Genomic DNA, 15,419 nt, shown 5'->3' with positions numbered 1-15,419 from the left:
TTGCAATATGCAGATGATTGTACACTTGAAGCCTATATAATTTCATTAACCAATGTCACTGCAATAAATGTAACAAAATTAAAAAAATAAAAGAGTGGATGATGACTGGGAGACTGGCTTTCCTGACCAGAAAAATCTGATCAGGACTGTTGTGCTGTTTTAAGATAAGAAGAAGCAACTCTCCATTCATTGCCAGTAGTTGTTTGATAAGAAGCATGCCTTCACGGAGAAAGTCAAAGGTCAGTGAATCAAAAAGGTGCCCTCACTTCTGATGACAGCAGTGAGGAAAACGCAGTGTAAGAACATCAGAGACTGGGGCCTGGGCTGACCCATCGCTATAAAAACCCTTCCAACATCTGACCTATTTCTTCCCTAGCCTCCGGCTTCCCAGGATGGAGAACCAGGTTAGAGATGGTGATAGGTGGATTGAGAAAAATGGTCACAGTTCTCCACACTTTCGCTAAATATCCACACCCTATGCATTGTGGTCTTGCAGCTCCTTTCATCAACAACAGATGTTTATTTCCTTACTAGAGGTCCGGTGCACAGAATTCATTCACAGGCAGGGTCCTTAGGCCTGGCCAGCGATCGTGGCCGATCTGAGGGGCGACTGGCAGGGTGATCAGAGGATGGGGGGAGCCCCCTCTGTCACCTGCATGGGGCCTGCAGGCTGGGGGCAGCTCCTGCATTGAATGTCTCTCCTCTGGTGGTCAGTGCATGTCATAGCGGCCAGTCGTTCTGCCGTTTGGTTGATTTGCATATTAGACTTTTATTATATAGGATGCCTTTGGCTAGATGGATGCCTTAATTCGGTCATCAAATGTGATCACAGTAACCACTTGACCAGCTCAAAGCCAGTTGACCTCCACGTATGCGAGAGACCCAGCCAAGATTACCAGCACTGTGGACACAACACATTGTGACCACAGACACATGAGTGAATCCTGCCAAGACCAGAAGCACCCAACTAACCTAGAGATAACTAACATATACTTACTGCTACTGAGTTTGGTGGTGGCTTGTTATGCACCAGTGGCTAACCAATACAGGAACCCAGCTCAGCCAGGCCTGGGATTCAGAGAGAGCAGCTGACATTGTACTCACTGTCACCATTCTTGGGAACACAGCACCAGTTCACCAGTAAGGGTGTATTCTTTCCTAACACTAACATTTTGTTAATTTGCACTGTATTCTAATACCCACCAACAGGGGGTAATTTTCTACCTGGACATCTGCCTTAAGAAATCAGACTGACATCAGTCATAGTAGTAATGGACAATATGTCAGTATCAAGTAAACAATATTCCTAAGCTCAATGCCGCATCGTATATAGCAAAATTCAACCATCGTTTTTGATTCTTCAGACTAACTCCAAACTTTGGGGTTTAATCGCCATATCCAAAAGTTTCATTGGGAAAATAGACTCATGATGACAAAGAAAGGACTGTATTGCTTCACCAACAGATTTTATTAGTAATAAGATTTAGTGGTCAGATGTCAGCAGGCTCCTAACATGGAGTGAGAGTGAGCAGAACATCTTCCCTCACAGTTGCTTCACTACAGAAATTGTACCTGCGGAGAGAAAACAATGAAAAGTCAACTCCATGTGGCCCACAGTTGGTATGTTGAGCATGAGGGTACACTTTGCTCTCCTCTCCAGCACACCCAATGTTGAGACCAGACATTGGTGGAGGGAAGACCTCCCTTTTGTATAAAGGACTGGATTCTCCTTTCCAATTTTGTTTCATGGCTGTTCAACAGCAGAGAGAGGAGGTGGCACTGGACACCTCGAAGGACAGGGAAGACTCACTGATCACATGCTAAAAACACCTACTAAACACATGGCACCATTGTCAACCAACACAACTGAGGAAGAGTAAGGTCAATAGCATGACAAAAAACCAGCCAAAGGAAAAATTCTACGGCTCTGGTGTTACACTGGCTATGTACTTCTACTTTAATTCAGGAACTGACCTGAAATGACTAATTGTGCTGATTAAGATTGAACAATGCTTAGGATGCTTAGGGGCTAATTTTCTTTAATATATAAGCATAACTATAAATTTTCTGGTACATGAAAGTCCTCAGAAATGCTCTTTTCTCTTCATCTTCATCTCCTCCCTTGTGGTCTAATGGCTGGCAACTCACAAATGGCAAATTAAAACTTAAAAATTAATATTGACAAGGGAATGAAGGGCACACAATATCTATATATATGAATAAAGGTGAACTGAATTTGTTTTATAGTAGTTAAGAATATGTTGGAGTCAAAATTTCCTGCATACGAATTCTGGCACCAAGCCCTTATTTAATTAGCTGTAAAATGGGGATAATAATAGTAACTACCTCCCATCACCACAATCAAGAGACTAAACATAGATATCAAAGTTATCATCTCTCCGTTTTTCTTCTGCTCCTTTGGAATCTTTCTTTCCCATCCCTTTTCATCTTCTCCCCTCCCCAGGCAACCACTGATCTGCCTTCACTATGGACTCATTTCAATTGTATAGAATTTTACCAGGAGTTGAAATGAAAGATGTATGCACTCTTTTGTCTTTTCCAACTGGTTTATTTCCCTCAACCTGAAGACCTTCTTTTAACATTTTTAATGTTGACCTGCTGGGAATAAATTCTTTTAGTTTTGGCATATCTGAAAAGTCTTTATTTCATCTTTATCTTTGAAAGGTATTTTTTGTGGGTATAGAATTTTAGGTTAACAGGTGTTTTTTTTGTGTGTTTTTTTTGTTTTTTTTCCCCTTTCAGTACTTTAAAGATGTTGTTTCACTGTCTTCTCACTTGCATTTCTGATGAGAAATTTGTTGTAATTATTATCCTGATTTCTCTATATGTAATGCATATTTTTCTTCTGGAAGCTTTCAAGATTTTTCTCTTTATGACTAGTTTTGAGCAATTTGATATTGATGTGTGTTGGTTAGTTTTCTTCATGTTTCTTGTTATATCACTTAGACCTATTGGTTTATAGTTTCACCAAGTTTGAAAAATTCTTTAAATATATGTTTCTATCTAAAACAATTGTAATAAAATAAAACTTATTTATTTCTTGTGTCTCAGGGATAATTTTTCTTTGTTGCCTGATGTTCAATGCCTAGAAACTGTTATTTTATATATTTTTGCCTGAATTTTTGGTTGTTTTCCAGTTGGGAAGGTGTATCCGGTCACTATTATTCTATCTTTGCCAGAGGCAAAAGCCCCCTCATTGGGTTTTATGAGGACTGGGGGACATGTTGACAAAAGAAGCATAACACAGTGCTCAGAATTTGGCTTTATATTCAAATCACTGGGCTAATATTGGTTTTGTGCTGATCATCAACATCATCAGCTCACTTTTTCTGGTGTTTTACTCTGCTAAATATCTCTTGGTTCACACACACTTTAGTCTTGGTTAGAACCAAAGACTGACCTTTGTCTCCAGTAAGAGGGCTAATGATCCAGAACAGCCTATTTGTATTCCTTAATAAATTAAATGTTTTCCTGATCATTTCAGTGGCAATTTAGTGAATCCAGGACATTTGGGGAGGATACACATGTTAAGCACACACATAACACAAGGCACAGTAGCTGAATAACATCAAGTTTCTCACCTTAAATCATGAAACCAGATTTTCAATCTAACACTACTTGTGTTAGATAACACAACACTCACCTACAAATTTATCAAAGTTGTTTCCCTAAAGTTCTAGACTTTATCCTAAAGTACAAGAAGTATGAGGAAGCAGGTGTGGGTGGGATGTAGGAGAACCATCACAAGAAATTTAACTTAAAGTCAACTTCCACTGGGCATAGAACTATAAATGTGATCAATCTCTTTGGATTTTTATTACTTACACTTTCCCATCATTTCTTTCCACCATGACCTGGGATGCTCCCACTTTGGGTAGAGTTGGGTTGATTATGTTGTTGTACCAAACAAATTTAACCATCTGCAATTCTCCAACATCCACATCTGAATCAAATTCATTGGAATGAATACCAGATGGTCGGAGAACGCCCCTTGGAAATTAAAAAGTTAGTAAAAACATACATGAATTTACATAAATATACATATACATAAATAGATGTATTTCTAAAACCAGCTTGCAATGTATCTCTAGTACAAAAACTGATGGTACATTTTTTATTCTTTAAAAAAAATTATTTTATTGTTTAAAGTATTACAAATACTAGTATATATCTATTTTTTCCCCCATTGACCTCCCCCAACCTCCCCTATCCTATAGAGGAACATTTGTCATTCTAATGTATTAAATAAGTTCATACATGTATGCTCAGTGTTTGTCTGCCATCGATAACTCATATTACTCTAAAGTCATTCTTACTACTAATAAAACTTCAAACATGGGTAAGTCATTAATCCTCTTACAATATAATAAATGATGGCATCATTATATCATTTTTCCTCAGTTGTTTTGTGGGCAGAATTATTATTTACTGATTATAAACCAGATGCCACTCATCCAAGCAAACATCAGGGGTTTTCTCAGGAAATAGCAGGGAGAAAAATTAGAAACAAAATTCTGAAATGTATTAAGGTGCAAGGGTGAAATCACCTCTTCCTTTTTATGAAGGGTGGCAGTAGCTTATGCTCATATAGTAATAGGTCGACTCTTATATCCATCACATACATTGAATGCGCAGGATATTCCACCACTTAAGAAGCTTAGAGCTGCCAAAACCGGTTTGGCTCAATGGATAGAGCATCGGCTTGGGGACTGAAGGGACCTGGGTTCGACTCTGGTCAAGGGCATGTACCTTGGTTGCGGGCATATCCCCAGTGGGGGGTGTGTAAGAGGCAGCTGATCGATGACTCTCTCTCATCGATGTTTCTAGCTCTCTATCTCTCTCCCTTCCTCTCTGTACAAAAACAATAAAATATATTTTAAAAAAAAAAGAAGCTTAGAGCTATATTTTACTCACTTGAAAACTTCGTACTGCTTAGAGTTTCCTTTGTCGCCAAACAAAGACACTAGCACGTGTCCTCTGACCTTCTTTCCAGACAGAATAACAGTTACCTTGTACCTCCAACCTGTGTGGGGCGGAGGGAGGGGGCGGAATGCAAAAGGTCAGCTTGCAGAGAAGACACTGAAAACAGGCTAAGTTGAATTCCCTGCTGCTGCACTCTGGGTAACTTATACATGTGTTGGTAGTTCTTCTCATGGCCACTGACATTCCTTTATCTAGCCGTTCAGAGGATAGGCACTGAGGGAGAGGAAGACCATACATGCTTTCCAAAGTCAATAAATTTCAAGACAAGGGAACAGGCAAAATCTCTTACTTCCAATTTCTTTAACCTAACAATGTATCCTTAAGTGTTAAAAGGACTTTATGTTAAAACACAGTAGAAAATATGACATTTTCATCAGTTTACTTCATTTTTATAGATCACATTTTATAGTATTGTTATCTCTTTCTTTGTCTATTAGACAGTTATTTGAAAAACTCTACAATTCAACTTTCCATTGCCATTGAACATGTATTAATTTGTGGTAACCAATTTATGGAACTAGTCAATAGTAAACTATTGGTTTTTATCATTTTGAGCTAGCCTGGGCTATTGTGGAGGGGGGTGGGAGTGGATAAAATTTGGTTTTAGTTTTTACAATGCAGCTAGTTTAATTCCTAACCTAAGAGTGCTCTTCCTTTATTAGCTAGAAGAGAAACCTGGAGTCTGTCTCCACACTTCACCATCCACAAGTCCTCTAAGTCCCAGCCCTAAGTATAAATATCTTGAACCTGCCCATTACTTTCAGTTCCCACAACCTTGCCATCTCTCGCCTGGATTACTTTTCTCTTTTTACAAAACCTCCAACTTCTGCTCAGTGAAACTTTTGACTGAATGCGAAGGTCTGGGCTAGAAGCAGCCTCCTGGATCAACTAGGAAGAATTTTTTGTTTCACTTATAGTTCTGTTGTTCTATCTAAATACGCTGAGCACAGCAGTTGATTATTTTTTCCACGTTGGGAAGGGGAGTTTAAAACTTCTGTACAAAAAAGCAAGTTTGAGCATTTTCCCTGGGCATGATAAAATACACAGCATTAAGAGTTGTAAGGCAAATCAACTAGAGACTTACGGGAAAAATTGCTGGCGTCACCAGTGTTGAGATAAAATGTCTGGCCTACTCCCTTTGTTTTCCCAGCATATCTGTCAGCATAATGTCCCATCTGTGGGCAGCCTTCAGATGGACAGGGGAAGCACTTGTTCTGGGGAAAATAAACAAGTGATGGATGAGAATGCTCTTTCTTGTAATAGCGCATCAGCTTTGTCCCATGTGTTGTTACAATTCCAATATTCTAAAACCAATTCTGTTCTGGTGGTAAAAGAGAACTTTAATAGTATCTCAGCAAAGGTTAAAAATGCATCTCATTATTTACAATGGCGAGTCAGCAGCTTCACTGTTAAATAGCACAAAACGAACAAGAATACAAAAATCACACAAAAGAGAATTTATGTCTATATTTACATTTACATATTTTAATATTTTTCCTCTTGCTCCCAGGGCCCCAACACATTCATCTGCCTGCAGGTGGTTGGAATTTATTTTAGAAAGTTTGCAAGGGACAGAGAAAGAGGTGATAAGCTGCTTTTGATTCCCAAACTAGGACCCAATAGGAGGACAGAAGCTCAAAAGTTCGTTTTCCTCAATTCCTTTAGCTCCCACTTAGCATATCAAAGGGTAAAGAATTGAGATCTCACATTGGACACAGACACCAGGGGGTTGAGGGCATGAGTGGAGGGTGAGGGGCAATGGGGGAATAGGGACACATATTTAAAACCTTAATTAAGAGAGAGAGGGAGAAAGAGAGAGAGAAAGAGAGAGAGAGAGAGAGAGAGAGAGAGAGAGAGAGAGAGAGAGAGAATACAGATCTCAGAATTCTCTCCGAGTGGAGAGAAAATGGCCCAGTTGGTTGTAAAACTTAGCAATAGGTTGGGGTCTAGAAAAGATGGATATCATATAGAAACTGTGGGCCAAGGAATTGTGGGAAGAAAAGAGGGAAAGGAAGGAACAGAATGGGAAGGAAAAACAGCAGTTCCCACTATAGGAGGGCAAGGCTGCTCCATCCCAGATCAATGGACTGGGCTGAGTAGAGGGCCTGCATCCAGCAGATGCTAACTGAGCCAGCCAGCACTGAGCCAGCCAGGAGGAGTCGACAAAGCTCTCTGAGGGCATGGCCTGAGTCAGAAGAGTAGATGTCCCCAGAATTCACCAGCAGACATTTGCCATGAGCCCATCAATAAGGAGGACCCCCAAGTTCTCCCTCTGCCCAACACATGCTGACCACCACCACCATGATCACCTGGCCACTGCCAGCTTGGAAAGAAAGGCTGAGAAATCTGCAAGATGGAGACTATTCTATAAATTAAAAGCCTAATGCTAAGTGGCAGACCATTCAACCATTTAACCAGTCACTATGATGCACAGTGACCACCAGGGGGCAGACGCTCTGACCAGTAGGTTAGCTTGCTGCTGGGGTCTGGTCGAGGCAGCCAGAGCTGCTAGGGCTGAGCACCTTGCATGAATTTCATGCATCAGGCCTCTAGTTATTACAAAGTTTTATAAAGTTAGCATTTAAAACAAGGTTACCATGCTCATCAGCATCCTGTAACCACACACCCAGATTTCCACAGACTATTTTTTTTCTAACCTAGAATCATTTCCAAAACTAGATTGAGCATTTACCTGACATGTGCAGAAATGAGAGAGCAAGGCAGACATGAGACATTTCAGTAGACAAGCCCATTTCTCGAAAGTTCTCCAGTACCTTAAAGTTCACCATGAAAAGAAATCTGAAGGACTAAAGGGTTCGGTAATTGGCAGTCATAGAGCGACATCTGGATGCGTGTTAAGGACAGTGAAACACAGCAGCCATGAGAAATGATGCTCACAGGATCCCTTAGGGGCCAGGTGGAGTCTACTCACTGAAGTGAAAGAGCTGTACGAAGCACAGGGGAAGCCAGTGAAACCGTCAGGGTTGACGATGCTGTCGGAGTAATACTTGTAGCTTCTCAGGTGATTACAGGCAAAAAAGTCACGGGAGCCTTTGAAATCAGACAGGATTACACATCAGTGACAGATTTTATCCTTGCAAGTTGATGTCATGATCCGAATGGAGTTAAGTTGCTTTATAGGTTTCTCTAATTAGTGTAAACTCATGGTGGTCACAGGACAAGATCATTTTTGAACTGCATTTATGATACCTAATGAAATTAGAAGTTAACTACTGTTCGAGATGCTAATAGTTAGGCCATAGCTAATGAAAAATAGAAATTTTTGGAAATAGAAAAATAGGTTTTTGTTTTTGTTTTTTAAAAAAAGGAAAAATAACTTTAGAAGGAAAAGATTAGCCCATATCGCCGAGACCGGTTTGGCTCAATGGATAGAACCTCGGCTTGGGGACTGGAGGGTCCCGGGTTTGATTCTGGTCAAGGGCATGTACCTTGGTTACGGGCATATCCCCAGTGGGGGATGTGCAAGAGGCAGCTGATCAATGACTCTCTCTCATCGATGTTTCTAACTCTCTATCTGTCTCCCTTCCTCTCTGTACAAAATCAATAAAACATATTAAAATAAAAAAAGATTAGCCCATATTGATATAAGTATAACTTAGTAATTGCATTTCCTGAATTCGAACCTTGGAAAGTTGACTACAAATACATTTTCTTTCTCACAGTCTCCCCTCATGCCACTTCCCCCAATGAAAAACCCCCTATCTTGGGGATACAATGAAAAGTCCTTTGTCATAGAAAATGTGAGTTCTGTACAGTGTCAGCATACTCAGCACGTTTAGCAAAAACAACGACGACAACAACACAAATCTTCCCCCAAGAAAAACCTCTCATGCACACAATGGTTTTACCTTCCCAGATCCCATCAATGTCCACAATCTGAGAGAGGATGTTCTTCTGGCATCCAGGCATGTCTATCCCTCCATTCGGAAAGAAATCCAGGTGTCCCGCAGTCTGGCTCATGCCAAATCCTGAGGGATTTCGCAGTATGGGAAAAATGGTGTTAATGCAGGAATTGAAAACCCTCTGAAGCACACTAACGTATGGACTCAAAAACCATTCTGGGAAGATGAGTTAAGGAACTCACCCATGTTGGGGATTATGGGGGCAGCGTCTGTGTGAATGACATCCACAAACTGGGCATCACTGGGGTCCAGTCGGACTAACTCGGGTGTCCCCTCAAAGCAAGGCTCAGCTGGGTCCAAACCTAAAGAAACAAGATGTGTGACTGGTCTATCAGCACACCTGCGCATTCACTGTGTTCATTTGTCACAGACCTGATTGCAAGCCTTGGCGGTCATTATGAGTTAGGCATGAAAGAGTGGAGCTTGTTCTTTCCTACCTTACCATGTCTTGAAGGGAAATCTGTGTCTCACTTACTATTCACATTAAAGCGGATTTTCCTCAAACCATGGAATTTTGCTTCACTTATGAATACCTAAGTCACTAAGACAATCCCCATCACTGTTCTTTTTAATTTTCTTTTCACGTTAAATGTATTGGGGTGACTATGGGCTAATCACCCTAATCCCTAGCAGAAGTTATAAGGGAAGAGCCAGACTCTGGGGAACACTGGCCTCCTAAAAGTTGCTGACGGCTAAGCCAGGCCCCCCCATACTCTAGCGTCCCTCGAGACCACCAGGACCACAGCTTCGCACAGCGCCCAGCTGAGTAGGCTCTCGTATACATTTACAGACTATGGGAAAGAATGTTCTCTCCAGCAAATCAATGATAGACGTTCCAGATGCATCCACCAAACCAAACGTAACCAACTTCTCCAAAGTATTAAGAAGAAACTGGGGGGTGGGTAGAGGAGGACAGTGGCTGCTTCTAGAAAGAGTCAGCTCTCAGATTCAGGACAGCGAAGTCTTCCTTATAAATATACAGGTTTGATATAGGACCTGGGTATCCAACATGGGACCCCATTGGCCAAATGCAAGGAGCCTGAGATCTGTAAAGTCATATCATTTAATCAGCAGCAGGCAGAGCGGGTAGCCCAGGGCCATCGGACCACCTGCCCTCCCCACTCAGCTCTTGGGATGTGGTTGATGACAATTGGGCTCATTATCAACTGCCATTGAAGCAGAATAGAATTCATGATACATTTTTGAGCTCTTTGGGTTGAATTCTATTTACTCTTTAATCTATAAATTATGCTATTTCTCCTATTTTCCTGAAACTTGCCATTTGTGAGTGCTTAAAAAAGGGGAATTAGATATGAATAAGACCTCTTCATGCTTTTAATTCACATTTTTGCCACATGCAGTATTTACTTGTTAAACAGAACTCTGTAAGCCGAAGACCATAACCATAAAAATCCATAAGGGCTCAGCAGACATGGATCATGTGGCTCAATTCAGAAAATGGCAAAACCTGTCTCCTACGGAAAAAAAACACATTTCCATCCTTCTGGACACCATGTAGGCAGCTTTTACTGTTTTGACTAACCTGTGATCCGTCCAACCGTCCCGTTGATCCTCCTCCCTGCCTCTCCGGCCGCATGGGAACCCAGGCTGTGGCCAATGATGTGGACATTGGAAGGCGAGTACCCAAATGCCGACTGTTGGGAAGAAAACGTTGTTAGAATGTTTTCAAATTCAGAATTCGGAATTCAAGATGGATACAGAAGGGGAGCCTCTGAAAACCTGAGTTGTAAGAAGACACACACCCCCCTTCAAAGCAATTAATTTATATATATTTTTTAAAATATAATAGAAAGTGGTGATGGGCTTAACATTTAAACTGGTGGAAGTAGGGCTCTCTTTTGCTGTTTTCCAAAAGAGAGAGACCTTTTAATGGACATGAAGAATTGTTACCCAGAGTCAGTAAAGTATGTATTTGGATCAAAAAATAATAATGAAAGCAATTATTTAGGCACGCTCAACTTTAACATCTTTGTTTTTAGTTAACAAATCAGGTTAGCTTGTAATCATTGTGCTTCTCTTAAATATATTTTTTTAAAAACTAGTTTAATCTTGAGGCTGCCATTACCATGTCAACTTGGTTTAATAACTGGTACAATTAAGAGACATACTAGGGGAGTCCAGTAGGAACAACCTAACTGGTTGCTTGAATATCACATAAAAAAAAATTTATTGATCTCAGTAGGCATATTGATGCAGCCCAATCTGGTCTTTTTTTTTTTTTTTTTTTTTTTTTTTTTTTTTCCAACCAAGAGGAAAGCCAACCTCAACAGAGAAATGTCTCCCGTAATGGTCACACCTACAGCGTTTTTTGCTGTCCTTTGGAAGGGAATCCAGAGAGCCGTATGGGTGGGTTTTTACATAGAAGTTACCTGAAGGACTTCGACAAAGTATGCCACCTCTGCCCCCACAATCCGGATGTTCTGAGAGGCCTGTGTGTAGGCCGTTCTGGAGCCACTTTTCCAATCCACGCAAATGCAGTTCACGCTTTCCACCTGAAACATGTTCTGGTGGAAGAGACACAATACATGGGTAAACGATTCAGAATCTACCAATTTCCAATGAGTACCTGTGAGGACTAGATTGACCATATCATGCTTGCTTATAACCCCAAAGCAATTAGCACAACAGACAGCTAGTCTGTAGATTCCCTTTCAAAGTTTAACACTGACTCCAAACTAGAGTGTTGACCATAATGGGAACTGGATTCTTGGGATTTCTACTGCAACAGTTGCATAGTCAACTGATTCAGGGGGAAATATATGAACTGTGGTACAGTGGGTTGTGTCATTAGAGGTCTATGATGTCATAAGACTACATCGTTCTTTACCAGAAGAGATGGCAGGACATAGTCTTTCTTGTTCACTGCTGAATCTCCAGTGCTCTGAAAGTTCCTGGCACATAGTAGGTGCTCAATAAAGACTTACTGAATGAATGAATAAATGAATGAAAAGCCATGTTAGGACCCCCTTAAATAGTAAATATGTTGAAGGTAAATGAGCAAGCTTGTCCACAATGGAAAAACTAACCAAAGCTTTTAGACAAATGCATTCTCTTGTATAATGTCCCTTGAGCAGCTACTTAGCCATTCCTAGGAAATTCTGTTCTGTCTGATTTCCTGACTTTTTTTTTTAACCCTTCATTTTCACAGGGCACACAGCCAAAGATAAATGAAAGGATCACATTGGATCACAATACATGGCAACAACAGAAGCTGGAAATGAAAAGCTGCACAGTCTTCCTAGATATTGCTACCATTGGAGATCACAGAGTAGCAAGGGAAAAATCATTCTTTTGGGCTTAATAAGTTCTGTCAGCTCCTCATATAGCAATGAAGACCTACTGGAAACATTGAAAGCTATTGTATCAGTATGGCAACGTGTGTTGCTAAATTCTGAAATATCTCCGTATTCTTTATTGAATAACTGCTACTCAAAGCTTCCCAACGCCTGCCAACTTTGCTGCCCTGACAGTGCCCGGCCCTCTCTACCCCTTCCACCTCCGGGACCTCCCCTGGACACCCCAGGCCAGCAGGGTCAGAGGCTCATCCAGTGTCACGATGGCCAGCGTTTGTTCTGATTGGCTGGGGCTGTGCCTTCCCCATGGTCAGTGATCACGCCAACAATCTTCCCTGGAGAGAGGACCCGGACTCACCCTGCACATGTTGGCCAGCCAGTTTTCTTCTCCCTTGTCTATGAATCCATGAATAATGAAGCGGGTTTTCCTGTCCGTTTTGAAGTTGGAGGCTCCAATAGTTGATGGATCTGCAATGACTTCCTGTTTGGGGGAGAAAAGTGTTTAATGTCAAGCCTCTCACAGACTTCACAGAACTCTTTGTAAGTAAAGGGAGGTGGCAGGAAAAGATGGCCTGAGCGTGGGAGCCTGTGAGTGATGGTTCTCCCATTTCAACTACGCCATCTGCAACCATCACCAAGTTGCTGCTTTCCAAGTTACAACTTTTTTTTTTTTTTAGTTGTTCGACTTGGGATGCGTCTACTAAAGTACAAGAGGCAGAGGTCTCACCTCCATGCAGTGAAAGAGTTTGTGTGCGCCTGGGTTTTATATGTGTACAATAGGTTGGAAGAGCCTGGCGGGTGTGGCTCAGTTGGTTGGAGCTTCGTCTCATGCACCAAAAGGTTGCCGGTTCAATTCCTGGTCAGAGCACAAATCTGGGTTGGGGCTTTGATCTCCTCTCTCTCTCTCTCTCTCTCTCTCTCTCTCTCTCTCTCTCTCTCTCTCTCTCTCTCTTTCTTTCTCTTCCTCTTCCTAAGCATATCCTTGGGTAAAGATTAAAAAAAATCTTGGAAGAGTATAGAATATGTATAATATTGAAAGATTTTATACATAAATATATTATCCTCACAAATGTATACACACACTTTAAATAATTGTAAAGGCTGTGTTTATTAAAATACATTTCATTTTCAAAATTGAGCTATCAGCTGTTAAATATGTACACATTTTTGGGGACACGCTGTATGTCTACACTTAAATGATTTATTAAATGGTACCAGAGAGGTAGGATGACAACATTGTCAAGGTGCTGGACCTTCTCAAAACGAAGTTACATAAAATAATACTTAAGCTCAGAAGAATCTGCCAAGATGTCCATTCACTGACTCATTCCCTTTAGAGACTTAACGCTCAGTGTCCTTGTCACAGACAGTGGAGGGCACTGAGCTCTGAAAGCGACGGGCATGCGTACCTGGAAGGAGTTGGGGTTCTCATTGGTGTACAGGAGGAAGCGGGTGTTGACCTCTTTGGGGCCCCAGGGCAGTATTTTGAGGGGTCTTTCCACAATCCCAGCCCAGGGGGCTTCATCGCTGAAGCAGCCGAGTCTTTGGAAGCAGATTTCTTTCCCTGCAATCACCCAGGAGCGTTTCAAGGATATTAGTTTAATCAGAATGTTCTTTTTGAATGGTCTCTATGGCAAAGGATGAGTGAAGTTATATTTTGTGGTACATTGTCTCCCTCCTCATCCCCAAGCAGCTTGCTATCCACAGTCACAAAACCGTGTCAATAGACAAGGGCCAAGCTAACGGTAGGCACTGCTCCCCATTTCTACCACGTGGGACCTCGAACTCCCCTCATCTCTTTGTACAGGGCTGTGTGGGGTCCCCTTTAGTCTCTCAACTCAGGGGTCTTTCTCGAGCCATGGGTGCCCGCAGGCCCTGGTAGAGGAGGTGAGGCTCTCTTCTGGCTTTGGGCTTTGGGCGGAAAGCTCATTTCCTGCCAAGGCCCACACTTCATATCTGTGAGTGGCTGAGCATGTAGGTCCCTGGCCCATGGTAAAGGGGCACCCTGGATTCCATGATGAAGAAGCTGCTCACAAACAAACAAGCAGAAAATCCAGGGTTTGACTCAACTCTAGGCTTAAATATTACCCCACAGAGCAACACAAAGGAAGGGTTTGTGAGGAAGACAAAGCCTAGGTGGACAGTAGCTTGTGGGGGCTGTATTCTCGAAGTATCACTATACACCAGGCGCCGGGCACGATGGCTTATGTGACTTACGTTACCTCAGTCTCACAGTGATACTATGAGAGGGGTGGTAGAATATGCCCATTTCACAGATAACGATAGTGAGGCTCAGAGAAGTTAAGAGTTTGCTCAGGGAAATACACTTGGGGCAGCTGAAACCAGGGTTTAAACCCCATATGACCCCAAGCTAAGGTTGCTGAATTTAGCAAATAAAAAAACCAAGTTAGAGTATCAGATAAATGATGAATGTGTTTTTTTAAGGAGAACTATCACATATTTGTTGTTTATCAGAAATTCAAATTTCAGGGGGTGCCTGAGCTTTTGTCTGGCAATCTTCCTCCGGGTGCCTGTGCTCTTGACCATGCACCTTTCTTGCTTTATTCCTTGTCCCCATTGTGGCTTGAATTCAGCCATTATAACCCTTCCTGAAAAAACTAGCACTATATTAAATATATTAACTTACCTACTACTGTTCCCAGCAGCAGCGAAAGTGTCCAGATTAGAAACATCTAAACAAAGTTAAAAGTTTGAGTGAATTGGGATCAATTAGTTTTCAAAAGATTGGCATAATTCAAGTTCGGTTAGACCTTTGGGGGCGGGAGGAGAAGATAGGGAAATACTAATAAATTAGGCTTGGAAAACATGCTCCCAACTCACCGTGGCAGTTCCGTCAGGCCCCGCGCACAACGAGATAGCACCAAGAGCTCCTTTTATAGGCAAGCCTTATCTTTCTGAGCAGTTCCAAGGATGCATTTCTAGACTTAATCATAAACAAACCAAAGTTGATAGAGTAAGTAAAGTTTTCCATGGTACCTGTGGGAAGATGGGAAAAGGGTAGATCTGAGCAATTCTCTCCCAGTCTGAATATATGCTCAGGATCACCGTAATGTCTTGATGGCCAAGACCCCAGCCTGTCTCTTTTTAAGTTTACAGTCTCTGTGCACAGCGGTGGGCATGTGCGAAACTAAATTGTTTCCATAGATTTGATAGCAAC

The 15,419-nt window shown here is 41.6% G+C and overlaps 1 protein-coding gene across 1 annotated transcript; it reads right to left on the bottom strand.

The window, feature by feature from the left end:
• Positions 1-1,449: 1,449 nt before the first annotated feature.
• Positions 1,450-15,168, bottom strand: LOC118719518 (pancreatic lipase). Its single transcript, XM_036439176.2, has 13 exons — positions 15,083-15,168; positions 14,889-14,934; positions 13,651-13,805; positions 12,600-12,722; positions 11,318-11,452; positions 10,471-10,582; positions 9,110-9,229; positions 8,874-8,993; positions 7,937-8,055; positions 6,089-6,218; positions 4,936-5,044; positions 3,847-4,011; positions 1,450-1,572 (listed from the first exon to the last, which is right to left on the bottom strand). The coding sequence occupies exons 2-13, from the start codon at positions 14,932-14,934 to the stop codon at positions 1,509-1,511; spliced, it is 1,398 nt and encodes a 465-aa protein (XP_036295069.1). The 5' UTR covers positions 15,083-15,168; the 3' UTR covers positions 1,450-1,508.
• Positions 15,169-15,419: the final 251 nt, after the last annotated feature.

The sequence above is a fragment of the Pipistrellus kuhlii genome, unplaced genomic scaffold (assembly GCF_014108245.1).
Source record: "Pipistrellus kuhlii isolate mPipKuh1 unplaced genomic scaffold, mPipKuh1.p scaffold_m20_p_15, whole genome shotgun sequence".
Taxonomy (NCBI): Eukaryota; Metazoa; Chordata; class Mammalia; order Chiroptera; family Vespertilionidae; genus Pipistrellus; species Pipistrellus kuhlii.
This window is presented reverse-complemented; position numbering and strand designations above follow the sequence as displayed.

Coding starts and splice junctions, on each gene's coding strand:
- LOC118719518 (XM_036439176.2), bottom strand. CDS start 14,934: ATGTTTCTAATCTGGACACTTTCGCTGCTGCTGGGAACAGTAGTAG. Junction 13,806..14,888: donor GCTGCTGGGAACAGTAGTAG/GTAAGTTAATAT, acceptor GGGTGATTGCAG/GGAAAGAAATCTGCTTCCAA. Junction 12,723..13,650: donor AGAACCCCAACTCCTTCCAG/GTACGCATGCCC, acceptor TCCCCCAAACAG/GAAGTCATTGCAGATCCATC.